This window comes from Terrapene carolina, unplaced genomic scaffold (assembly GCF_002925995.2).
Source record: "Terrapene carolina triunguis isolate 2854851 unplaced genomic scaffold, T_m_triunguis-2.0 Scaffold113, whole genome shotgun sequence".
NCBI lineage: Eukaryota > Metazoa > Chordata > Testudines > Emydidae > Terrapene > Terrapene triunguis.
The window spans coordinates 10,925,277-10,936,619 of NW_020664464.1; the positions used below are offsets into that span (position 1 = coordinate 10,925,277).

General features: G+C 40.0%; 1 protein-coding gene across 1 annotated transcript in view; it reads left to right on the top strand.

The window, feature by feature from the left end:
- The window catches only part of TRPM6 (transient receptor potential cation channel subfamily M member 6), a 123,544-nt gene that overhangs the window by 64,749 nt on the left and 47,452 nt on the right, over window positions 1-11,343 (top strand). The window contains exons 20-22 of the mRNA XM_026652362.1: window positions 3,116-3,256; window positions 5,371-5,499; window positions 8,432-8,683. Coding sequence (XP_026508147.1) covers window positions 3,116-3,256; window positions 5,371-5,499; window positions 8,432-8,683 — 522 coding nt within the window. The remainder of the gene's footprint in view (window positions 1-3,115; window positions 3,257-5,370; window positions 5,500-8,431; window positions 8,684-11,343) is intronic.

Consider the following 11,343-nt stretch of genomic DNA (forward strand, 5'->3'; position numbering starts at 1 on the left):
ACACACACACACACACACACACACACACACACACACACACACACACACACACAAACACAAGACTATGGGGCAGAGGGCGTAAGGAACGGATGAGAGTTGGGGGGGCATATGTTCAGGTGATTTCAGTTTTGGAATTTCTTTCCCAAAGGATCTTCCCAGTCTTGGGTTGAGCTTGGACATTTTCAGACTTTACCACATTGTACAACAACCTTGAGCCTGTGGTGGGAGGATGCTAGCAGAGAATTGGTGGTTCAACACACTGGAAAGGGGACAATAAATGAAAGGTGCTGCCTGAGTAGCTGGTGCAGGAGTGGATGGGATCCTCCAGCAATTAAAAAAAGGTGGCAATTTGAAATCAGTCTACCTGGGCAGCTGGCCACAGATCTGTCCACAAGAACAATCAACACGGCACACATTTCCCCTCATCCAGATTCTCTCTCCCCACACCAGGACAGGCAAGTCTGGCAAGATCTGTTCTATCACTTTATAAACAATATATATTCCTGAAAAATTAGGAAGGATAGGGTACCGGACTGGAACTCAGGGGACATGGGTTCTATTCTCAGCTTAGGCACAGAGTTCTTGTGTGACCTTGGGCAAATCACTTAATGTATCTTGTGTATCACTTCCCCATTTGTAATACTGAGGTAATACCGCCCTACCTCACAGCAGTATTGTGAGGATAAAATCCTTTAATGATTGTGAGGAGCATGGTTATGGTGTTTACATGGTGATAGCAGCCATATAAGTATCTAGATAAATAAATGTATGTATATTTATATATCAAGTGTGTGTGTGTGTGTGTATATATATATATATATTTCACACAGACAAAAATGTTAGAAGAACATTATTCAAGTCAATTGCTCAAAAGTTAGAAATGCCAGTGTTAAGGTTGCCTGTGCAACCTTAATTTGGTCCTCTTGTGCCTATGCATTATGATACAGGCTGTAATTACATGACCTCATACAGTCTCAGTCTCCTCCACCTACCTACTGGCTCCCAGTCCCCCATTACCTTCCCTGGCTCACAGTCCAAATATCTTTGCCCAGTCAGTCCCAATCTCTCCCAACCCCCTTATACCAAGCTGCTCCCCATGTCTCCCTCCGCAGGCCTGGTTGAATCAGGGAACATCTTCCTCCACATTGTCTCAGCCTGGATGATTGACAGCACAGCAGAGATAATTTCTTTATCAGTTTAGGTGCCCTGACCCTGCACATTTCACAGCAGCCCAAAGCTGCAACTGCAAGGAAATCCCCTGGCTGTAGCATGCCTAGTGCGAACAGAATCTTCTGGGAATTTTGTTGCTGAAATCTAGGAAGTTTCTCCTGAGCATGTACTTATAATTTGGCCAAATTTAGGCAGCTTTTCATAGGGACAGTAAAAGGCACATCCCTGACACAAAGGCCACCCCCAGTCAAATTTCAAATTCCTACTCCAATACAAGGGAGTACTAGAGCTCTTCAAAGAAAAAATTACCAGCATTTATTATCATTGGCAGTTTTTTCCCCTAGCCTCATTTTTGGAAATGGCTGAACCATTTTGGCTGAAATTTTCCACAATATTCCAGCCTGAACCAGATACCTCTCATGGAAAATTTCAACCCAAACTGTTTAAGTTTGGCAAAATTAAAAGCATCTGATAAGAGGGTTTTATAATAGGAAATTATTAAGGCAACGGTGCTCCCAGCCTCACCTATGATAAATAAAAATAGAGAAATGTTTGGGACATTTCTTTCACAATTAACTCTCAATTTGCCTAAAATAAAATAAATTTCTCCAGAACTTCCTCAGAAACACAACAGACATGGCAATGCCAATTCTGAAGTGTCTCTCTAAGAGGCAGAAGAATGTGGATGCACTTGTGCCCTGCAGTGTCTGAATAATAAAGTCAATTCAAAAATGGCCTTTTACTGGTTAGATAACAGCTACGATTCAGAGGTAAGGCCAATTATAATTATGGGCAGCTGGGACCCCTTGCAGGCACGTAAAGGGAACAAAGTAGAATGAGTGTTATCTGACTTGAATGAGACAGGAAGGTTTCCTTTCTAGAGAAGCACTGTTGTTAGCTTCATCATTTATCGAGTGTTGAGTGTTCATTCTTTTTCCATAAACTGGAAAGATTAGCTATGAATTTTCTGGAACTGAGTTGAGATGAACAACAATATAAAAAAGCCACAGGAGAGTTCCAGGATATAGAGATTCAGCACAAGTGCATTTTTCACACGTGGTTGTAAATTATACTTCAGTCTGCTGAAACTAGAAGTTGTATCCTCTCATGGGACAACTTTCTCTTCTTCAATTGGCAGAAGCCATTATTAAGACTTTAAGAAAATTGTATGGGCTGGTGGTGGGTAGTAATATATCGAGGGCAAATTATGACTTCCTTCCTGTGCCTGCTCATCTGCACTGGTCAGTGGGTGGAGGGCTCTGCCCATCTGTTCCTTGGAGGTAGCAAAGTGGACACCAACACGCCTGTGTGCCCAGATCTGTGTAAGAATGGTGCTGACTCACTCATGCTCCCTTAATCAGGCACATTGTCCAAATCACAATAAATTCCCCAGGTTAATAATTTTGCAATCCTTTAGTTTTTCTCTCTCTATATATATTCCAAATTTTTTTAGAACTGTTCTGTGGTGCTCATCACTGTAATATCTGAATGTCTTGTGAACATCAAAGGATTCATAGTCACCACATTTCTATCAGATTGGGAATTATTACTATCCCCATTTCACACATTGGGTAAGTGAGGTACAAAGCGATTGAGGGACTTGCCCAAGGTCACACAGGAAGTCTGTGTCAAAGCTGGGAATAGATTCAGATCTCCTGATTCCCAGTCCAGTGCTGTAACCATAAGACCACCTTTTGAAACTCAAAAGAACCTTGTGTATTCACAGTTAAGTGTAATGCTAAGAATATTATCTGGTGTTGCTTCTTGCAAAAGACAGTTGCAACTGCATGTGACTGAGATATGCTAATTGTTTCTGCATATACCACACAGCATTTACTGTAGAGTTGCCGTTCCAAGTTTCCCTGTGTTTCTGTTAATGTGGCTGAATTGTTTAACTCGTACAACATGTTGTCTGACTTTAAAACTCTGTTTCTTTTTGAAAAAGGATTATGATGCAGAAAAGGGACCCGAGAAGCCAGACAAAAGCCAGACCTTTTCCATTAACAGTGCGCACGGAAGCCTTCCGAGGACTAGAAAAGTCTATGAATTCTACAATGCCCCAATTGTCAAGTTCTGGTTTCATACGGTTGGTCATTGCAATAAGAATAACTAGATATTAATATTGCCTCAAGCATCTTTTAAACCTTTAACGGAATATATATGTATATAAAATAATCACTTCACCTACCACTGAAATGCAGCCACTCTTGGGCCTGGTCTACACTAGGACTTTAATTCGGATTTAGCTGCCTTAATCCGAATTAACCCTTCACCCGTCCACACTACAGAGCCAGTTAATTCGAATTAAAAGGCCCTTTAAATCGATTTCTGTACTCCACCTCGACGAACGGAGTAGAGCCTAAATCGATTTTGTTAATTCGAATTAGGGTTAGTGTGGCCGCACACCACCGAATTACTGTGGTTTAAAACCGAATTAAGGTGCTTAGTGTGGCCGCGCACAATCGAATTTATACAACCTGTTTCCCAAATTCGAATTATCTAAATTCGGATTAATCCTGTAGTGTAGACATACCCTTGGGGTGGAAGGTGGCTCCTGCCTGCATTTTTCATCCTCACAATTAATTGTAGGTACAAAGTTTAGCTCTGGGTCTGGAGAACCAGCAGGATGAGCTCATAACATTGGTTTGACTTTAGTGGGGTTCTGCACAGCTGCAGCATTTTGCCTGCACGTTGTAAATTGCAGGATTGGAGCCTTTGTGGTTTTTGAATGTGTGCTGCATATAACTTGGAAAAGTAGTTTTTTTACCATGTCTTCTGTTGAATATTTTGGCAATACAGCAAAGAGACTTTTTTTTTTTTTTTTTAAGATGCAGCCAAAGCAGGGACTCTTGCACTAAGGGAGAGGAAGGAGTAAAACGAAGCCCAGTGGGGGGGGGCCCTCCTCCCCCAACTCCCTCCTGGACATAGATCTGTGCAGGGGAGACAAGCCACCCACACATCTTGGGGGCAGTTGGACCCTTCCCCCCACCGTTGGCCTTGGGGGACAACTGCAGAGAGCAGCCATCCAGAAATACCATCCTGTAGGAACAGAAGCAGCCAAAGCCAGGACCGCTGGACATGCCAGTCAAAACTGTAGCATGTTCCCTGACTTTCTTTGCTCTGTGCTGATTAGCTGTTTGCACCAACCCTTCTCCTCCCTCACAGGCTATGTCTGCACTGGGAGTGATTCCCAGCCTGTGTAGACGTGAGTTAGTGTGCTAAAAATATTTGTGGTAGCCACGGTAGCACAGACAGCAGTGAGTGGCAGCATGGGCTAGCCACCCTGAGTAAGCAACCCATACATTTGTATGGCAGCTACATTATTCTCATTAGTGTGCTAACTCCAATGAGAGCTCGTGTGAGTATGTCTTCTCATTCTCGAGCTGGGAATCACATCCCCAGCTCCAAGAGTAGACATACTCACAGTCTCCTCACCTCAACTTCACTCCACAACTGCCCCATCTCCCCTGCCCTGTCCCCCTCATGCTTTCCCCTTCACTTTTCTTTCCATTTAGCTGATCCCCTCCTAACTAACTTCCTCCCCCCCTCCCAAAAAAAACCCAACAACAAAAACGGTATCACAGAACTAACATGACATTTGCCATCACATTGTTCACTCTGCTTATGTCTTATACCCCTTCCCTCACTCTGTGTCTGTCTGGTCTATTTAGACAATATCAGCTCATTATTTCCTTGTTACTTCCCCATCATTCCGTCTGCACCCATCTGTTGTCTTTTGTCTTTTACGAGGATTCTAAGCTTTTTGGGGTGGGGACTGTCTTTTTGTTCTGTTTGTACAACACCTACTGTAATGGGGTCCTAGTTCATGAGTGGAGTTCCTGGGGGGGACAGTAATACAGATAATAAAAAAAATGATGATAAAGCTATGGAGAAAGCAACAGAGGGTCCTGTGGCACCTTTAAGACTAACAGAAGTATTGGGAGCATAAGCTTTCGTGGGTAAGAACCTCACTTCTTCAGATGCAAAGCTATGGAGGACATTCTGCAGAAGGGCATAGCAATCTGAAGGGCTGACAGAAATTTTTGGAATCAAGCGCTTGATAGAGTCCCATTAATTTGACAAAATTTTGTTTCATTATATAGCACACTTGGTTTTCCTCTTAGCTGTGTTTCTAGCGAGTTTCTAATTTCTTTGTCACAGCTACCTATGCATATGGAATGTGTATTATGTTTTCTGCAGATGGCATACTTGGCATTTCTCATGCTGTTCACTTACACTGTGCTGGTGAAGATGGAATCCAGGCCTAGCGTGCAAGAGTGGCTTGTAATTATCTACATTTTCACCACTGCCATTGAGAAAGTCAGGGAGGTGAGCTCTTCCTTTTCCACTCTCTCTACTCTACATCTCTAGAGGACAAATGATAAATAATGACTGCAGATTCTTTGATTCCTTTCCAAAGGGTTTAGCAGAAGAAATATGTATGATCTTTACTTTTCAGTGGTCCTAGTTGATTACAAACTAGGGACTGTGTTTCTAAGAATATATGCCTAATCTTTGCCTCCTAAATCCCTATTTAGGCACCTAAGCTAGTGGGAACAATAGTTTGGCAGGAAATATTTTTGAGAATTCAACAATGTTTACATTCCCAAATTGGGACAAAAAGTCAAAATCTTGAAAATTTTCACAAACCAAAAAAAATTTCAGGTTTTGGTTTGGGTCAGTTGTTTCACTCTGATTGTTTTGAAATGTTTCATTTCAATTTTGACCTTTTTTAAAAAAAAAAAACAACCACACCACTTTTCAGTTTAATTAGCTTAAATTTCATTACAAAAAGTCATTTCAAACTGGAAAATTGGATGGTTTTGTTTTAAAATTTTGAAATGAAAAATTAAAATTATCCAAAAAAATAAAAAAAAAATAAAAAAAAAAAAACCACCTGTCCAGTCATGAGATTTATCAAAACCAATGTTATGTCATGTCAACAGTTTTGGTTTTGATAAATTGACATTTTTCGATTAAAACAGTTATCAAAAAATTCCTGACCAGCTCTAATGGGAACTGGTAGGTGCCCAGCACATTTGAAAATTAATCCACCTATTTAGATGACTAAATATGGAGGTAACAGCCTTAATCAAGACACCTATTTTTGAAAATCTTGGCTTAGGCCACTGGTTCATTGATAATGGAATATGGATAGTATCTCTCTAGGTCACTGCTTTGATTGTGGCATTGACTGGAAGTTATTACCAATTAACAGCTGTTTGGTGATCTATTGCATGTAAAATACATTGGAGGTCTCCTTCCAGTCTCTGTGGAGAAGAGTCCACATAATAAAAATGAAAGTTGGTTGAAATTTTTCAAAATTTGAAACAAAGATTTTATTTTTTTTACAGATTTTGATTTTTGAAAAAATGAAGCAATAATTCAAAATTTATTGCAATTGATTGCTTAAATCAACTGGCATCTCTGGTGGATGTCTCAGCCTAGAGCCAAGTTTTGAATGAGCATGTAGTACATTTTCTGCTAAGGAGGTATTCATTGTAGACCAGGAAACTTGCACTTCAGCTATACTGCATTATGTTCTGTGGAAACATAGAGGACTTTAGCTCCCCAAATTGACAATATGGCACTTCACACACAGACACATCTACAAACATACTGTTAGGTGAAAAAAAACACATTACTGAAATTGGATCCTCTATGCTAAGTACAATCTGCACTCCAAAGCCATAGATGATTTTAGTGACAAAAACAATGGCATGTTTTCTACATTATTTTATAGGATAAGACAGATAATCCAAAATTCTCTTCATCTGACTGTAGTATTATCTAAACACACAAACAAACATAAATAAAATAAAAATAAGTACCATAAATATTTTTAATATTATGTTGGAATCCTTTACTTACTGTTGGAAGCGTAGTGGATACCTTTAAATATTTTACCAATTTGAGACAATTCCTTGTAGTGAAAGTAGGGAATTCTGCTACAACACCGTTATCTCTCACAGCAGAAGAAACTTTTGAAGTGTGACCCCTGCAAACAGAGGAAGAGGACATTAAGGCTTTCAAAGGGAAGCCCAAATCTAGAGTAGAAAATGGAGTCTGGAACATATGTGGAAGCTATATGACTGGATATGAGGTTAAAAATGACAAAAGGACACAAAAGGGTTATCTGAGTTTAAAAAAAAAAAATCACAGTATGAAACACCAAGCATCTCAGAGGTCACAGTTGTGCTATGGCACATCTTGTTTGTGGGTTCAGGAACATGTCAATCAAGACTATTAAACGGAACTTACAGGACAATTTCTTAGTCCATATATCAGTTCTGGTCTACTGGAAAAGTAACACTGTGTCTTACACATGCAACTGATTTATTCCTCAGGGCCTTGTTATGTTTGACTGTGCAGAAGTGTTTCTCTAGATTGTATCAAGGAACTGTTACAGCCTTAGGGCCTGATCTTTGCAAATACTCATGTAAGTAGCTGTACACATGTGAGTAGTCCCAGATTTGGCATTTACATGAAGTTACTCATATGAGTAAATTCTTGCAGGATCAGGGCCTAACATTTCAAAATCTCTTTTATTTGCTCCTTATCAGTTTGATCTTCCATAGCAGTGCATAATTGGCCTCAATCGTGCAATGTGTAAAGGTCTTATTTATGGCCTTCCAAAGATTCCACTTCACACATTTGCTTAGTGAAGCTGAAAATCCCTTTGGGGCACCCTTACAGTTCAAGAAGCAAACATTTCAATCTCTACCTTCCCAGTTTCCAACATTCCCTTTTCAGGATTGGCATACAGAGATCTTATTTTGTATTTCAGATCTAAACTAAAACACATTAATTACTTTCATGTCAGCAGGGTTGGGTTGGTATTTTCCATGACTGTGGGGCTTTTGAAAGGGTTTCTGTAGGTCATGACCATTTCTCCTCCAAACAAACCCCATACTTGTTTACAAAAAAATACACATGCTTAATAATTGTATACTGCTTGCTCTTTTCTGCTATGGAATATATTCCTCAGTGAATGAATTAAGAAGCAGAATTCATTTATCAATAGAGAGAACTAACCTATTTGGTGTGGCAAGAGGGGTTCTTGAGCACTATGACCATTACTGTTTCATTTCAAATTCCAGCAATCATGGAATTGCAGATCACTGACCTTGTGAACTTTCATTGTAAAAACTTGCTATAAATCAAGTATTTCCATGTACCAATTGATGGTTCAGACAGGGTGGGGGCTGAAGGGTGAGGGTTTTATTGGCCTCCGTTATTTTTTCCCCCACTTTCTTTTTAGATATTTATTTCAGAGCCAGGAAAGTTCAGCCAAAAGGTGAAGGTGTGGATTTATGAGTACTGGAACTTCACTGATTCCATAGCTATCATCCTGTTTGTGACTGGTTTTGGCTTACGCTGGGCTGATCCTCCTGTTCAAACAGTAGGAAGGCTAATTTACTGCTTGGATATAATATTTTGGTATGCTCGGCTCCTTGACTTCTTTGCTGTAAATCAACATGCAGGCCCATATCTGATGATGATTGGGAAAATGGTGAGTATTTGACTGCAGGGAAGCATTTTTGCACTTATGACACCTAATACGATGGACGAGTAAAGTTCAGAAATGGACACAAAATAGAGTGGTGGCCAGACTATAGCGGGGCTAATAATTCATAAGTATTTTACCAACAAGTTGTGCCTCTCTTTCTGATGGCAAGTTGTCCGTGAGCAGAGCACAGTTTTTGCTAATTTGTTCATTATTTGAATTTATCCACAGAAGTCATTTTCTCTTAGTTCCTCAGAGAAAGGCTGCATTTTAGCTGAGCTTTCTGATAAACAGTGAGGAAAAAACAAACAAACAAAAAAATCCTCTCTAGCTGTGGCAGACAGTGACTTAGTACCTTAGGTAATTCCCCTAGGTCTTGGAAACTGTCTCAGGATTATTTTATATCTAGATTCAAATAATTCTATCTCATGTTTAGCAGGCAAAATTGCCCTGAGATCAAAGTTTTTTTTCTGCATCAGAATTGAGACTGCACTACTGTATGCACTTGAGAGAGATCTGTGGACTCCTGCTGTAATTTCCCTCCGTTATTGGGAAATGTCTTGTTAATACTTTAAATTTTGTCTCACATAATAATTATAGCACAGTATTAAAAGGTGAAATTATTTTCCGTAAGATTCATTGAGGAAGACCTCATGACTGAAATTCACCCCTGGACAGAGGACCAGCTGAAGGCCTGTGAACCATTCAAATCCTACTTATGCCTTCTAAGAAGGACTTGAGTGATGGGTAGGCCTCATACTGGCTCTGTGAGGTGGCATGAATTTCACCTCTGGCTTGGCCTTATTATCCACTAATTTATGGAACTAAAACCTGGACTTTCCTCTCCCGAAGAAATGATGATGATACATAAAAACATAAGAACGCCCATATTGGGTCAGACTAAAGATCCATCTAGCCCAGTATCCTGTCTTCTGACAGTGGCCAATGCTAGGTGCTCCAGAGGGAATGAGCAGAACAGGTAATCATCAAGTGATTCATCCCCTGTTGCCCATTCCCAGCTTCTGGCAGCAGAGGCTAGGGACACCATCCCTGCCCATCCTGGCTAATAGCCATTGATGGACCTACCCTCCATGAATTTATCTAGTTCTTTTTTTAACCCCATTACAGTCTTGGCCTTCACAACATCTTCTAGCAAGGAGTTCCACAGGTTGATTGTGTGCTGTGTGAAGAAATATTTCCTTTTGTTTATTTTAAACCTGCTGCCTATTAATTTTATTTGGTGACCCCTAGTTCTTATATTATGAGAAGGAGTAAATAGCACTTCCTTATTTACTTTCTCCAGTCTAGGGCTGTCAATTTTGATTGGCTGTATTCCTGAAGGTTTCATCACATGACATAATCTTTTATTAAAGATTAATTTTTAATTCCTGGAGACTTCAGGCCAATCCTGGAGGGTTGGCAACCCTATTCTCCACAGCAGTCATAATTTTATAGACCTCTATCATATTCTGACTTAGGCGTCTCTTTTTCAAACTGAAAAGTCCCAGTCTTATTAATCTCTTCTCATATGGAAGCAGTTCCAGACCCCGAATAATTTTTGTTGCCCTTTTCTGTACCTTTTCCAATTCCAATATATCTTTTTTGAGATGGTCCAACCACATCTTCATGCAGTATTCAAGATGTGGTCATACCATAGATTTATATAGAGGCAATATGATATTTTCTGTGGTGTTATCTATCCCTTTCTTAATGATTCCCAACATTTTGTTACCTTTTTTGGCGGCTGCTGCATATTGAGTGGATGTTTTCAGGGCACTATCCACAATGACTTCAAGATCTCTTTCTTGAGTGGTAACAGCTAATTTAGACCCCATCATTTTATATGTATAGTTGGGATTATGTTTTCCAATGTGCATTACTTTGCATTTATCAACATTGAATTTCATCTGCCATTTTGTTGCCCCATCACACAGTTTTGTGAGATGCCTTTGTAACTCTTCACAGTCTGTTTTGGACTTAACTATCTTGAGTAGTTTTGTAACATCTTCAAATTTTGCCACCTCACCGTTTACCCCTTTTTTCAGTTTGTTTCTGAATATATTGAATAGGACTGGTCCCAGTACAGACTCCTGGGGGACACCACTATTTATCTCTCTCCATTCTGAAAACTGACCATTTATTCCTATCCTTTGTTTACTATCTTTTAACCAGTCACTGGTCCAGGAGGGGACCTTCCCTCTTATCCCATGACAGCTTACTTTGCTTAAGAGCCTCTCGTGAGAGACCTTGTCAAAGGCCTTCTGAAAATCTAAGTACACTATATACACTGGATCACCCTTATCCACACTTGTTGACCCCCTCAAAAATTCTAGTAAATTAGTAAGGCATGATTTCCCTTTACAAAACCATGTTGACTCTTCCCCAACAAATAATGTACATCGATGTGTCTAACAATTCCGTTCTTTACTATAGTTTCAACCAGTTTGCCTCGTACCAAAGTCAGGCTTACTGGCCTGTAATTACCAGGATCACCTCTGGAGCCTTTTTAAAAAATTGGTGTCACATTAGCTATCCTCCAGTCATCTGGTACAGAAGCTGATTAAAATGATAGGTTATATACCACAGTTAGTAGCTCTGCAATTTCACATTTGAGTTCCTTCAGAACTCCTGGGTGATACCATCTGGTCCTGTTTCAGAGTAGCAGC